General features: G+C 43.0%; 2 protein-coding genes across 4 annotated transcripts; one reads left to right on the top strand and one right to left on the bottom strand.

The window, feature by feature from the left end:
• Positions 1-2859: 2859 nt before the first annotated feature.
• On the bottom strand, positions 2860-6407 carry LOC109903980 (histone-binding protein RBBP4). 2 transcript variants are annotated; one of them, XM_020501026.2, is made up of 10 exons: positions 6278-6407; positions 5714-5861; positions 5371-5516; positions 5052-5225; positions 4839-4954; positions 4585-4745; positions 4339-4465; positions 4163-4240; positions 3815-4060; positions 2860-3610 (listed from the first exon to the last, which is right to left on the bottom strand). In XM_020501026.2, exons 1-10 carry the CDS (start codon positions 6291-6293, stop codon positions 3548-3550), a joined length of 1275 nt encoding a protein of 424 aa, XP_020356615.1. In that variant the 5' UTR covers positions 6294-6407; the 3' UTR covers positions 2860-3547. The 2 variants fall into 2 exon arrangements, with proteins under 2 accessions (XP_020356615.1, XP_020356616.1); XM_020501027.2 differs by having other exon boundaries at positions 5714-5858; positions 6278-6393.
• Positions 6408-6758: 351 nt separating this feature from the next.
• Positions 6759-11104, top strand: zbtb8os (zinc finger and BTB domain containing 8 opposite strand). 2 transcript variants are annotated; one of them, XM_031788241.1, is made up of 7 exons: positions 6759-7040; positions 7393-7417; positions 7710-7831; positions 8075-8253; positions 8544-8596; positions 8883-8919; positions 9163-11104. In XM_031788241.1, exons 1-7 carry the CDS (start codon positions 6959-6961, stop codon positions 9247-9249), a joined length of 585 nt encoding a protein of 194 aa, XP_031644101.1. In that variant the 5' UTR covers positions 6759-6958; the 3' UTR covers positions 9250-11104. The 2 variants fall into 2 exon arrangements, with proteins under 2 accessions (XP_031644101.1, XP_020355402.1); XM_020499813.2 differs by having other exon boundaries at positions 6837-7040; positions 8075-8157.
• The last annotated feature ends 3664 nt before the right edge of the window (positions 11105-14768 follow it).

Here is a 14768-nt window from a genome sequence, read left to right as displayed (position 1 = left end):
TTAAGGTCAGATTTATTTTCATCAGATAATTGAATTATTTATCATAGGTGGCGTACATTAAATTATCTAATCTCATTATCACCAAAACAACATATACAAGGACCAGATAAATCAGCACAAATAGGCTTCTCTTCAATCTACTGAACAACTGAAATGAACATTTGAAAACAACTGAAATGTAGTTACACTGTGAATGTTTAAATTATGTATTCAAAATAAACAAGAAAAATACAATAATGTGTGTGTTATTAGTTTAAGAACACTATGTTTGCCTATTGTTGTGACTTAGATGAAGATCAGATCAAATTTGATGACTCATTTATGCAGAAACCCAGGTAATTCCAAAGGGTTCACATACTCTTTCTTGCCACTGTAGTTGAGGGTGCCAGTGACACTTTTATAACCCTTGTGCATGCAGCATATACACTGAGTGTACAAAACATTAGGATCAACTTCCAAATATTGAGTTGCATGGACTCTGCAAGGTGTCAAAAGCATTCTACAGGGATACTGGCCCATGTGACTCCAATGCTTCCTACAGTTGTGTGCAGTTGGTTGGATGCCCTTTGGGTGGACCATTCTTGATACACACGGGAAATTGATCAGTGCGAAAAACCCAGCAGCGTTGCCGTTCTTGACACTCTCAAACCGGTTCGCCTGGCACCTACTACCATACCCCGTTCAAAGGAACTTAAATATTATGTCTGAGTGGCACACATACACAATACATATCTCAATTGTCTCAAGGCTTAAAAATCATTATTTTACCTGTCCTTAATCTACACTGATTCAAGTGGATTTAACAGTTGACATCAAGAAGGGATAATATATTTCACCTGGATTCACCTGGTCAGTCTATGTCATGGAAAGAGCAAGTGTTCCTCACGTTTTGTACACTCAGTGTATATTGTTATTTTTCGGGTGTGGTTTTCATATAAGCCCTCTTGGGTTTCAAAGCTCACCTGCACACCTTTTAACTTTGTTTTTGTCTGCACTGTTTTTCATTCACTTTACAAATAACTATAAAGATAAAACCGATGTTCAGAATAGCTTTATCTGACAAATATGCTAAGCGAATTAAACATGATTTTAGGAGATGTTTTCATGTCCAATTTGAAATTACACATGGGGTAAAATTCTGACATGCAGCTGCCTGTACACTTCATGTATATTACAGTGTCTGAGAATGTCACTGTCTATGCCATATCATATCATGATCAGATAGAGGTAAGAATAGACCGACTTGGATACCAGGAGCACAGACACGTACTGAAGAAGTGATAAGAGAGGAATATACAGTATGTCTAGATAGAAGCTCATAGGATGGTGGAATCACACAAACAGATCTCTAATGTTGACTGGATCCTTGTGCTTTTCTCAGTCTATTCTTGTGCAATGTCATAGATTAATCTTGACTTTGAAAGAGCGTCGACTCCCATGAATCATGTCTTGCTATTTCACTGTGGATCCCATGACTTATCAGTCTGAATGATCTGTGAGTGCAACACAAACTCTCTCTTACCCTTTCCTCTTCTTCCTATCCTTGTCCACTTCCACTTCTTTTGACAGGTGATGGAGACACCAATGACGGATCTACAAAGCGGGAGGGAAGTTGAGTCTAGAGAGGACTTGCACTCTGAAGAGGAGTATATGTAGGAGGCACATTCTGTGGAGAGCAGCCTAACGGCAGCAGTAACCCACTCTGAGAGAAGCATGTACAGTGCCGGATATATGGTTCAAGCACGCATAACTGAGGTGGAACATACTTTTGTCCTGCTGGAGGGTAGCATGGACAGTTTGAGGCTGATCTTTGAGGAGTGCATAGAGGTGGGCCGTCTGGAAAGTCAGAGGAATTAATTGGTATGGGAGCGATTGCACCTGGAGCAGCCTATGCTGCAGGCTACGAGAGGTCAGTTGTTAGAGGCACATAGAGTCCTTACCAGCATCCAGTTGGAGTATATTCATCTGCAGATAGAGGTGGGACAGGTGAAGAGTAAGCCATTTGTCACAGCCAGACTGTATTCAGAGCCAGCTAACACAGACTGCACAACAGTATGATGGCCCAGTAGTCACACAGGTAAAGTGGAGTGGACACCCCACAACGTTGCATGTAAGCTTTTGTGAGAATGCAGTTCATGTACCCTTTAGTTAAGGGTTACAGTATGATGGGCGTTCACATTTTCTCAGCATTTTCCTGTGATTTCTTTTGTCATCCCTTTGATGTGACGTTTCATTATGTTGACATGTGTTATCAGCTTTGTTATTGCTGTTAACGGCTGCCTGTCATTGAGAGTTAACATGAGTGGAAACTTGCTTTAATTCTTTTTTTCTGCCCCCAGGAGGAGCTCCAGGCCCATGTCTAGTCTCAGAGGTAGCCCAGCTTCTGGAGACCCGGCACAACCAGCTAAACACCCTGAAGGATCGGGCCAGATGACCATCCCGTCACAGGGCCGTGAATGACTTCACTCACTGCCAACAAGCCTCACTGTGCCTTCAGCGGTAGCATGATGAATGTAGAAGGCTGGAATGAACCGTGCCTGCTAGCCCTGCTCCGGAGGCAGGGAAGGATACCGAGCCAGTAAAGGCGTGGTGTAACCGTGTCTAATTTCTCATCAGGAGACTGGACTCAGTTGAAGAGACCATGAGGAAGCTGAAGCTTCATTTTGTTTTGTTGAAAAATGCAAAACAGACAATTGGAGGAATTGAAGGGACTTGAGGGGAAGGATGTGGTATGCTACTGGCCATGAGATGCAGAGAACTAGCAGATGATCCTTTTGACCCTTAGGAATGAAGGTTTAGCAAATTAATATTTTAAGCCTGTACTACTTACAATTGCCTGACATGTACAATTAACATTCCTGGGAGTCTCAATGTGATTTTATTACATGGGCTGTATTGAAGCAAGCAAGACATTTGCTGAAGGGGAATCATAACTTTTCCATGGAAGTACAGGATAGTTGACAAAACACCTAGAATATCCACAACCCCTCCAGACCGAACATGTATTGTTTGCAAGTGTCCTTGATTGTGCATTTAGCCAATGATGTCAGTGATTGCTTTACTTAAACTGCTCTTAATACATTAACAATGACATTATGATAGTTGGCCTTGGCTGTGAGATCAGCATGTCTTAACTGTAAACTGCACTGTGCATGGAAGGTCTACTGTAAAAACAATGTTTATTATGAATACACATACACAGCAAAAAGAAATCCGATGCAGATGTGGCATACAAAGCAATAGACAGGGATACTAGTCATACAAAGGTGATTGGGGAAATCTACAATACAGCTGTCAAGGGAATGAAAATCTATGTAATTTCTTATGAAATTAAACTGTATAAATGTTACTAACACAATAAGCATAATTTAAGATGTTTCCCCGCTACATTTATTTGTTTCCCCTTACAAAAATTCAAAACAACCCACTCTTATGCACCATGTCTTTTTTCAAAGATATTTAAACATTGTGTCCTATTGAGAAAAAAGAAAAAAAGGTGTTTTGAGGATGTGATCAATGGAGGGTTGTTGTGTGACTCAAGATTCACTCATGCCTGGACCTCAGTGTCTGCTGCTCCCTCTGGGTCCTCGTCATTGTAGATGTTCTCAGCCTGGAAAATGGAAAGACATTCTTGTTACTTCGAATAATAAAATAAAAAAGTTCTACATATTTTAATAAGATGGTAATACTGGTAGTACTAAGGTAGTGCTTCTGCCATCCTTGCAAACCTGTTACTTAGGCCTCATGAAATGAACAAACTATTCTTTATAGCCTCCCACTGTTTGACAGAGCACCGTCTGTCCTAAGGTCTTACCATCTGCCAAACTTCCATGATGTTGTCCTCAGACACCGAACAGATGACCCAGGGCTCGTTGGGGTTCCACGAGAAGTCTGAGATCTTAGCTGTGTGACCACCGTGAATGAACAGCAGTTCAGGTGGACCATCCTCAGCATCCTCTGGCGACTGCTCCTCTCCGATTTTACTGAGGTCCCACACGTTGAGTCGCCTGTCTGTGCCACTGGAGGCAAGGATGGTTTCATTATGAGGAGACCACTGGACCTTAAGGGAGGTTGACACAACTTAGTCATAGATGGTTCAACACACAGCTTGTGCAAAACAGACTTCATAGGGAATAATTGTCCACTTCATGACTTTACATACCTGGAAGATCTCATCTTTGTGAGACTCAAATGAATGCAGCTTCAGTTTCAGGTTCCTCAGGTCCCAAAGAGCAACAGTCTTAAAAGGGAGAAACCGTTAAATCCACACTACTGCTTCACTAACTACAATATGAAAGAATCTTGGAAGAATTGAGAGCAGTAAGAGATCCAGCCCACCTTGTCTGCTGAGCCTGAGGCCAGGATGAACTCGCTGTAAGGGTTGAAGGACAGACAGTTGACCTCTGCAGTGTGGGCGTCCACAGCATGGCTAGGTTTCGACGTATTGTTTGATCGCGTGTCCCAACTGCACAGTAAACAGTAGCCAAGTGTTATTGTTCAATGAGCAAGACCAAACAATACTGCTGCTGCTCATTCAAAAAGGCAGTTTTTATTTTGTAGGGGAGTTAACTCATAGAGCCTTACATCATGAGTTTCTGGTCGTCAGCTACAGATCCAAAGAGCGACTCGTGCAGTAGATGCCAAGAAACATCCTCCACAACGGCTGTGTGTCCAGTGAAGATGGTCTTCGCGTCCACAACCTTCCCCTCCTTAGGAACTGCACTGATGTCCCACATACAGATCGTCTGCAGACAGATGGGAAGCAAGGTGAGAAAAGGAAAGACATGGGAGGAAGAGTTTTCAAGCACTTGCTCTGGGTCAAGTACTAAGTCACTCACATGGTCATCAGAAGCACTGAGAAGGCAACCACTCAGGTTGGGGTTCCAGGAGAGACCGTAACCCTCCTTCTGGTGTCCCCTCAAACGTAGGTCTGGGGTGCACTCTCCAGATGGATCTGTAGTACACAGGTAAACACATTATTACCAAACATTTTTAAAGCAGGACTTGGACTTCCTGGCCATACACTTTAAATGTGCAGTAAGCAGACCCACCTGGTTTGGAGGGATGTTTGGTGTAGTCAAAGACAAGCACATCACTGGTTGGGGTTTTGGTGGCGATGATGCAGGGGTTCTGGGGCATGTGGCGGGCTCTGTTCACCTCTCCCTCATGGTTTATCTTAATTTCAATCTCTATCTTACCGCTGACTGAGCCAAAGCCTCCAAACTCTGAAGGGAGCGAGAGAGTCAGCTCAGTGAGTTACAGCAAAAAGGACTAATGTATATTACCACCAGTAAAATATTTTTAATGAACCAAAGCCTTAAAAAACATTTACACAGAAAGGTTGTAATTGTAGCAAAAACATTCTCTCACCGCCTTTCTCACTATCATAGTGAGAAGCATCAAACTGTGCGTCGTCATTGGGCAGTTGCACGCTGGCAATGACCAGGTGATTCTGTTCATCTGATGTGTGTGTGCCAAGAACCAGCCTGTGTACACTGAAATCCTTCCCCTCAGGTCTAAAATTATAGAGAAAAGGTATTCCAAAACAGATACATTTCAACAGTTTCCTTTTTATTTTATTTTATGTAATAGGGGCATTAGAAACTCAACATGGTCCATATAAGGATACCGTTGCAGTTTTGTGCACAAGTATTCATGGCAACTATGGCTAGCTATGTTCCCAGTTGTCTTGAAAGTACCAAATGAACCCTACCTGGTGACATCAGGCAGCCACTGTGCTGTGAGGCTGGGCCACTCCAGGGCGTGGGTCATCACCAAGTCATAGAGGAAGGGTGTGTTCTTCTTCCATATCTTATACTCCTCATTTATCACCCTCTCCTCCACAGCATCATCAAACGCTGCTGTAAAACAGAATGAAAGTCAATCGAGATAGATTTAAATGTAACTCATACTAGCAGCAACCCATTCAAAGGAAACAGTTGTGATTGAGGGTACCCTATTAACATTGAGAAAGTGTTAGCTAGCTAATTCATAGTTAACGCCCATTGAGTAGGGTTTCCCCGATGTTAACAAACGTATTGACAAATTGAGCGAACGTTATCGAACTCATTTCACTCCCCCAAACAAGTTGTGTCTCTGGCATTAAACAACGCTTTGCTTTTGAATACACTTAGCTTGCTTGCTAGCCAGCTAGCTAGCTAGCTAGCTGGGTACTTTTCTTTGTATACAATTACACATTCATTATCTCCACGATTGATACGCCGGGAACCCCTGGCCTACCTTGGTAGCTAGCTTATTCACTTTTGAATGAAATTACCTTCTTTATCAGCCATGGCGTTGATAATATTACACAAGTCGCTTTGTTTTCCGAAATAGCGCTTCGCGGAGAACAAGCACGCAGCCGGGCTACCTTGGCGGGAACGCTATAGAGGTTAAATAGCCAATCACCGTCAACTAAACCGGAAGATGTCGTATATGTATTCGTCAAAGAAAAGGCTCCGACAGGATTCCGGGTTACCAAAAAATGTTTCCACTAGATAGCACAGCTACAAAGTGGCTATATAGTAATAATTCATGAAAACCATAATGTGCTTTTTGGTCTTAGTTTAAGTCTCGGGTTAGCAAAATGTTAGCAGAGTGGTTAATGTTATTGGTTAGGTTTAAAATAAAATCTTAATAAGATAAATTGTTTTTAAAAAGGGGGGGGGTGGGAGGTGTTTTGGCTCCGTGGCTGTGGTAACTAGTGACGACACAGCAAAAAGCGATATTTTTACCCCGCATTATTTCATTTCGGGGATCTTTATTATCCACCCGCACAGTAGGTGGCGGAATACACATATAATTGATGCGAACGCCATTATATCAAAGAAGTAGACGGTGAGTAATCTTTGGTACCTGATTGGTCACTACACTGACAATACTTCCTGAAACAATCCATGTTGCAACAGCAAGTATACGTTTCAGTAGTTTAGGGTTCAAATCAACGAAATAAATCACAATGGATGATCGTGAGCTTGATCTCACCGAGTCACAGAAAGAAACCAAGTCGAAATACCCGGCGATCAACAAGAAGTATGAATGTGAGTTGCGAACTTGTGTAGCTAATCTGTTATGAACATGCTTGATGACAAGCTATACTTACATTTTTCGCTAGTTAGCTTGCTTTGGCCTGATTTGAGATTGTTCACCAGGTAGTACATGAATGGGTTTCTGTTAAAATGTTCAGTGGAAGAGTATCTTTAGTGGAGGAGACAGCTCTACCATCCGAAATTGCTTCATTGACACATTTATATTGTAGCCAGGCCTAGTAGATTAATACCCTCACATATTGGATTGAATGTTTACCTATAGCCCACTCTACTTTATTGTAGTAACATGAGTTGAATAATTGATCTATCTATCTATTCATCTTGTAATTTGGATTCTCTCTAGATTTGGACCACACTGCTGATGTACAGTAAGTGGACTGACTACCCATGAACCACAGCAACTGCTGCTTCTACCCTTAACTGTGGTGGTTACACCTTTATTGCGAAATCCCCAAAGCCTACCTGATAATGCAGAGCAGCGATCTGTAACTTGACCGTACGGAGTGGCTTCCAACTTGGCACACACTGGTTGAATCAACGTTGTTTTCACGTCATTTCAATTCAATTACATTGAACCAACGTGGAATAGACGTTGAATTTACGTCTGTGCCCAGTGGGTTTGTCTTGCATCTGTGTCATAACTCTTATGCATGTTCCTAGGCTCCACTCTTGGGGAGACTCTCTGGAGGAGGCCTTTGAGCAGTGTGCCATGGCAATGTTTGGGTATATGACAGATACAGAGACAGTGGAGCCCATTGACACAGTAGAAGTGGAATCAGAAGGTGAGATGGAATAACAGACTGAAAACAGGCATAATACTCATAGGGACAGTACATGTCTTGAGTAGATTATGGGGGACCAGTACGGGGGGGGGGGGGGGGAATATATGCACTCACTAATGTAAGTCACTCTGGATAATAGTGTCTGCTAAATGACAAATGTAATGTAAATATGTTTCATATGGGTCAATATTTTACTTACCATTGCATTGAATACTTTCTTATGTCTGTTTGTTTCCTGACCAGGTGATGACATGGAATCTCTTCTCTTCCACTTCCTAGATGACTGGTTATTCAAATTCAGTGCAGATCTTTTCTTCATTCCTAGAGTAAGGGCCTTCAACGTATTCATTCCAGTGAGGCTACATGGAGCTCGCTCTCTCTCTCCTACCCCCATCAATAGATGTATAGATTTCTTGGTGCCTGTATGTATAATTGTAAGATGTCAAATGAGCATGCACAGAATTGCATTGCAAAAAAAATGTGGGTTTGAAACCTGATTACAACTGGAAGATAACATATCATTACATTTACCAGAAGTGTTTATTTATCTTGTATCCCTTACAACACAGTTCATTACCAAAGTGCTATTGATTGCTTCAAATAGCTCATGCTTCAAATGTAATAAGCTTTCAAAAAGATATCATGGCAACTACCAATTTCATTTAACAGTTACAATAATAAGGTATTGCCTAACTTAATGTATGTCTTCTAGGAGGTTAAAGTTTTGCACATTGACAGGATGCACTTCAAAATCCGCTCCATTGGGTAAGTTGATCTAAAGTTACACATGTCAGGATTTAGTTTTTGCTCACTAGGTGGTGCTAATTTATACTCGCATGTGATTGATCATTGACTTTTGAGCCATGACATTACTCCTAGATGAAACAGTCTGAGGGGATATGGTGGGTTGGTTTTAGTTGGAACATTCTACACCTGAGAAAGACAAGGGTTGCATGTTATCATTATTTCCTCCTCCAGTTCCTATGTCTGGAGTTCTGGTTCATTCTCAGCTTCCCTCCATGCCTCACATTGTTTTCCTCTGCTGTTGTAGGTGGGGAGAAGAGTTCAACTTGGTCAAGCATCCACAGGTGAGCGAACTGAGAAAGAGGTCTGCTGTCTGACTCCCTCCTGGCCATAAGGCATAATTACAGTTTATGACCTGATGAAGATTGCTTATCCAACTGGTTGTGATATGTATTCTGTTACTGAAATATTATACTACATACATGATTAGTAGGCATAGTTTGTTTTCATTGATTCAGGAGTCATCTGATTACAATAGTTTGTATTTTTGAAAGTGTCACTAAACTATGTGTATATTGTCCCTAAAGGGGACAGAAGTGAAGGCCATCACTTACTCAGCCATGCAGATCCATGACATCGACAAGCCCGAGATCTTTGCCATCATTGACATCTGAGGATACTACTACTGAGAAACTGTCCCAGAAGGGAACAGGACAATAGAAACAAACCTATATGTGCCTGTGTGATTGGACAATTGATTTAGGGCAACAGCATAGGCTTTGAAAATTGACATTTGATTAAGGGCAACAGCATAGGCTTTAGAACTGGATGAGTGAAGTGTAATATTTCCCTGAATTTGAATTGTTTACCGACAGATATCCAGAGAGCAGCAAACATCAGCAGCAGCAGAGTAACTGCTTAAGATACACTACATGACCAAAAGTATGTGGACACCTGCCCGTCAAACATCTCATTCTAAAAATAACGGGCATTAATATGGAGTTGGTGCCCCCCTTTGTTGCTATAACAGCCTCCACTCTTTTGGGAAGGTGGCATAATCCCTGAGCCGACTAGATGAAAATAATGTTGATGTGCCCTTGAGCAAGGCACTTAACCCTAGTTGCCCCTGTCAGTCGCTCTGGATAAAGTGTCTGCTAAATGACTAACATTTAAAGGCTTTCCACTAGATGTTGGAACATTGCTTCGGGTACTTGCTTCCATTCAGCCACAAGAGCATTAGGGAGGTCGGGTACTGATGTTGGGTGATTAGGCCTGGCTCGCAAGTCGGCGTTCCAATTCATCCCAAAGGTGTTTGATGGGTTTGTGGTCAGGGCTCTGCAGGCCAATCAAGTTCTTCCACACTGATCTTGACAAACAATTTCTGTATGGACCTTGCTTTGTGCACAGGTGCATTGTCATGCCTAAACAGGAAAGGGCCTTCCCCAAATTGTTACCACCAAGTTGGAAGCACAGAATTGTCTAGAATGTATGCTGTAGCGTTAAGACTTCCCTTCACTGGAATTAAGTGCCCAGCCTGAACCATTATTCCTCCACCAAACTATAGAACAGTGTGTTCTATATCGAGGCAGGTAGCGTTCTCCCTGCATCCGCCCAACACAGATTCGTCTGTCGGATTGCCAGTTGGTGAAGCGTCACTCCATATAATGCGTTTCCAATGGCGGCAAGCTTTACACAACTCCAGCCGACGCTTGGCATTGTGCATGGTGATCTAAGGCATGTGTGCGGCTACTTGGCCACGGAAACTCATTTCAGCTCCCGATGAACACTTCTTGTGCTGACGTTGCTTCCAGAGGCAGTTTGGAACTCGGTAGTGAGTGTTGCAACCGAGGACAGACGATTTTTACGCGCTTCAACACTCGGTGGTCCCGTTCTGTGAGCTTATGTGGCCTACCACTGCTAACGTATCCACTTCACAATAACAGCATTTACAGTTGACCGGGGCAGCTCTAGCAGGGCAGAAATTTGACGAACTGACTTGTTGGAAAAGGTGGCATCCTATGACGGTGCCACGTTGAAAGTCACTGAGCTCTTTATTAAGGCCATTCTACTGCCACTGTTTGTTTATGGAGATTGCATGGCTGTGTGTTCAATTTTATACACCTGTCAGCAACAGATGTGGCTGAAATAGCCGAATCCACTAATTTGAAGGAGTGTCCACATACTTTTCTATATATAGTGTAAGTCACCTGGCTCTGCTCATAAGTGCTCTGAGCGGTATTGATTGAGGAATGCCAATAATTAAGGTTTTTATTGTTATTTTTAAGGATCACAAATTAATCCAAAACGTGTCAAGAGACAGAATCATCTAAAACAATCTGTTACGAAGATGGCACAATAATGAATGTACTTGTAGGGATTTTTTATTTTTTATTGTTGAGAGACCGTGCAGGGGCATTGACAGTTTTTCTTTTGTCATATGTACTGTATTTGTACAGCTAGATATTTATTTAAGCATTTCAGGTGCCACACATCTAAGATTAAAAATGATTAAAAATTCTTTAAACACTCCAGGCTGGGATCCACCCCATCACAGACAAATGCAGTGCTTTGGACAAGATGTTTCATACCGATTGAATCAAACACACTAAGGCTTTTTCTGGAGAGTAGCATACCTGAGTGAACATGTTAACTTTTGGTTTATATATTTTTTATTTTGAAATGGTGACTTTCAGGATTATTGTACAATATACACTACCGTTCAAAGTTTGGGGTCATTTAGAAATGTCCTTGTTTTTTGAAAGAAAGGCACATTTTTGGTCCATTAAAATAACATACAATTGATCAGAAATACAGTGTAGACATTGTTAATGTTGTAAATGACTATTGTAGCTGCAAACGGCCAATTAAAAAAAAAAAATGGAATACCTACATAGACGTACAGAGGCCCATTATCAGCAACCATCACTCCTGTGTTCCAATGGCATGTTGTGTTAGCTAATCCAAGATTATAATTTTAAAAGGCTAATTGATCATTAGAAAACCATTTTGCAATTATGTTAGTACAGCTGAAAACTGTTGTCCTGATTAAAGAAGCAATAAAACTTGTCTTCTTTAGGCTAGTTGAGTATCAGCATTTGTGGGTTTGAGTACAGGCTCAAAATGGCCAGAAACAAAGAACTTTCTTCTGAAACTCATCAGTCTATTCTTGTTCTGAGAAATGAAGGCTATTCCTTGTGAGAAATTGCCAATAAACAGAATAGAAAAAGGAGTGGGTTGCCCCAGTGCACAACTGAGCAAAGTACATTAGGGTGTCTAGTTTGAGATACAGATGCCTCGCAAGTACTCAACTGGCAGTTTCATTAAATAGTACCCACAAAACACCAGCCTCAACGTCAACAGTAAAGAGGCGACTCCGGGAAGCTGGCCTCCAAGGCAGAGTTGCAAAGAAAAAGCCATATCTCAGACTGGCAAATAAAGCCTTAAGATGGGCAAAAGAACAGACACTGGACAGAGGAACTCTGCCTAGAAGGCCAGCATCCTGGAGTCGCCTCTTCACTGTTGACGTTGAGACTGTTTTGCCACCCCACATTCCTGCACTACAAATGCTGACCCAGTACATCCTGTCCTTGGATCTTTTGAACCATCTGTGTAAATGGCTAAAAAATCCTGATGCACAGTATTTAGATGTCTCTTTAAACAGATCAGATGGATCAATACCTCCCTATCTTTCTGTAGTCTCTCGAACACTTCTAGATCAACTACTGGAGTCAGGAGTAGCCATACAGTTCCATCTCATTCGTCTGGGTATTACACACCCAAAGCTTGTGTTCTGTCTTCGCTCGTGTTCCCAGCATGCCTGTAAAATCCCTTTTGCAGGATAAGTCACCCCATGTCCCTGTAGGTTGAACCAATAATTCATTGCCAGCGGCGGTCTCCTAATTCTCAATGGCATGTCCCCCATCTCCACCTGTAGTGCAGCCACTGGGGAGGTCCGGAACGCCCCACTACATATTCTGAGTCCTTGCCCCTGTATGACATCTAGCCTTTCCAATGATGTCTGGGCTGCCGAACCATACGCTATACTGCCATAGTGTATTACAGATTAGATTAATGCAACATACATGGTCCTCAATGAGGAACGCCCAGCCCCCCACTCCTTCCCTGTCATACAGCGCATCACATTTAGCACCTTCTAACACTTTCCCACCAATCTCTCAATGTGTTCTGCCCAGGTCAGTCTAGTGTCAACTTCTCCAAGTTTCTTTAGTTTCTTTAGTTTTCATATAACCTCAAGCATACCTCATCTTCCACCTTCCTCCTGGTAAAGATTCATGCCCACTGCTCTACTTCATCAATTGCTTCCTGTACCTTCCTGACTATGTAAGGCATATTTCTTCCCCTCTTCCAAGGCCCCATCATCTGCAAATAATGACCTCCTAATATCCGTCTGTACCTGAGAGTAAACATCATTGATCATGATTGAGAACAACAGAGGACTAATCACGCTCCCCATAATCCACCAGGTAGCTGCCTGATAGAGACATCCCCACCCTCACCTGGAATTTCCAAACAGGAAATCCTTTATCCAGTTGTTCGTTCTCCCTCCTACCCCCATAATTTCAAGCTTGATTAACAACCCCTCTTTTCACATCCTATCATACGCCTTTTCCAAATCATCAAAAAAGTATCCCTGTTCACCTGAGTCTTCCTGACCTCTGCTTCTAAGCAGAGTACTGGGTCCATAGTTCCTCTACCCTTTCTGAACCCACTGATGTGGAAATACCAGCGCCCTGCTCTCTAGGAAGAAAGTTAGCCTCTCCGTAATCATACATTCCATAATCTTACATACATGTGATGCTAAAGCTATTGGCCGATAGCTTGTTGGCCTCGTTGGGTCTTTCCCTGGCTTCCAGATTGGTATCACTACTGCCTCTTTCCAGCTGCCTGGTAGTTTCCCCTCCTCCCACACTCTGTTGTACAACACCAATACCTTATCCAGTGCTTTATCTCTAAAATGGGCTAACATAGCATAGCACACCTCATCTTTCCCAGGTGAAGGTAATTCAGCCTTACCTAATTGCCCTTTTCACCTCTGCCATGAAATGGTGCATTCAATGCATCATTTACATCCTCCCTCCTAACCAGCACACCGGGATGCTCTTCTCTCGTTCTCCCTCTCCGCCTCCTCCCACAAATTTGCTGAGCTATGCACTTGGACAAATGCTTTGGCCATCGTCTCTGCCTTCTCATCTGTTACTGCCACATTCTTTCCCCTCATCAACACTGGATAATCCCACTCCCTTCTGACCCCACTCATCCTCTTAATCATCCCCCACACTTCTCCCACAGGTGTTGTCCTTCCAATGGTGTCACAGAACCGATGCCAACATGGCCTCTTTGCCTGACGAATAGTTCTCCTCACTAGGGCATGGGCCTACTTATACTGAATTAGATGTTGGAAGTTATACGTCCTTTTCAGTATTCTAAATGCCCTGTCCCTACTCCTCACCACTACCCCACACTCCTCTGTCCATCATGGGACTGCTTTCCTCCTCCTTCCTGAACTCTTAGGTACAGCCTCAGTAGCTGCCCCCACTAACTCTGTTCTCATCCAGTTATTCATACTATCCATATCCCCTCTCATATCCACCCGAGCCATCACCTGCTCACTCAGCTCCTGAAACTGATCCCAGGGCTACTCGGACGTGAGCAATGTGATCCTCCAAGGTAGCCGAGTAGACCAGGATGTCGTCGATATACACGACCACCTGGCGTCCGAGCATGTCCCGGAACGCCTCATTAACGAATGCCTTGACCACTGACGAAGCATTGGCTAAGCCAAATTGCATCACCAAGAACTCATAGTGACCAGACATTGTGCTAAAAGCTGTCTTCCATTCATCCCCCTCCCAGATGCAGATGAGATTGTATGCACTCCGCAGGTCCAATTCGGTAAAGAACCGGGCACCGTGGAGCTGTTCGATGGCTGCCGGCATCAACGGGAGAGGGTAACGGTACTTGGTGATTTCATTGAGTCCTCTGTAATCAATTCATGGGCATAACCCTCCATCATTCTTGGCCACGAAGAAGAAACCTGCTGACGCAGGATGTGCGGATGAAACCTTGTTGGAGCGCCTCATGGATGTACTCCTCCATGGTCTGGGTTTCAGCCACCAACAGAGGGTAGATGCATCTGCGTGGGGGCGCAGAGCCTACAAGCAGGTCGATGGCA

The sequence above is a fragment of the Oncorhynchus kisutch genome, linkage group LG14, assembly GCF_002021735.2.
Source record: "Oncorhynchus kisutch isolate 150728-3 linkage group LG14, Okis_V2, whole genome shotgun sequence".
Taxonomy (NCBI): Eukaryota; Metazoa; Chordata; class Actinopteri; order Salmoniformes; family Salmonidae; genus Oncorhynchus; species Oncorhynchus kisutch.
The sequence above is the reverse complement of the archived record's forward strand: the minus strand, read 5'-3'. Positions and strand labels throughout refer to the sequence as shown.

What these genes read in the sequence shown, in the direction of transcription:
- LOC109903980 (XM_020501026.2), bottom strand. An exon ending in TCAGTGCTTCTGATGACCAT is followed by an intron (nt 4,746 to 4,838) that starts GTGAGTGACTTA and finishes ATCTGTCTGCAG; the next exon opens with ACGATCTGTATGTGGGACAT. An exon ending in CCTCAGGCTCAGCAGACAAG is followed by an intron (nt 4,241 to 4,338) that starts GTGGGCTGGATC and finishes CTCCCTTTTAAG; the next exon opens with ACTGTTGCTCTTTGGGACCT.
- zbtb8os (XM_031788241.1), top strand. Translation starts at nt 6,959, where the DNA reads ATGGATGATCGTGAGCTTGATCTCACCGAGTCACAGAAAGAAACCAAG. An exon ending in GACCACACTGCTGATGTACA is followed by an intron (nt 7,418 to 7,709) that starts GTAAGTGGACTG and finishes GCATGTTCCTAG; the next exon opens with GCTCCACTCTTGGGGAGACT. An exon ending in ACTTGGTCAAGCATCCACAG is followed by an intron (nt 8,920 to 9,162) that starts GTGAGCGAACTG and finishes TTGTCCCTAAAG; the next exon opens with GGGACAGAAGTGAAGGCCAT.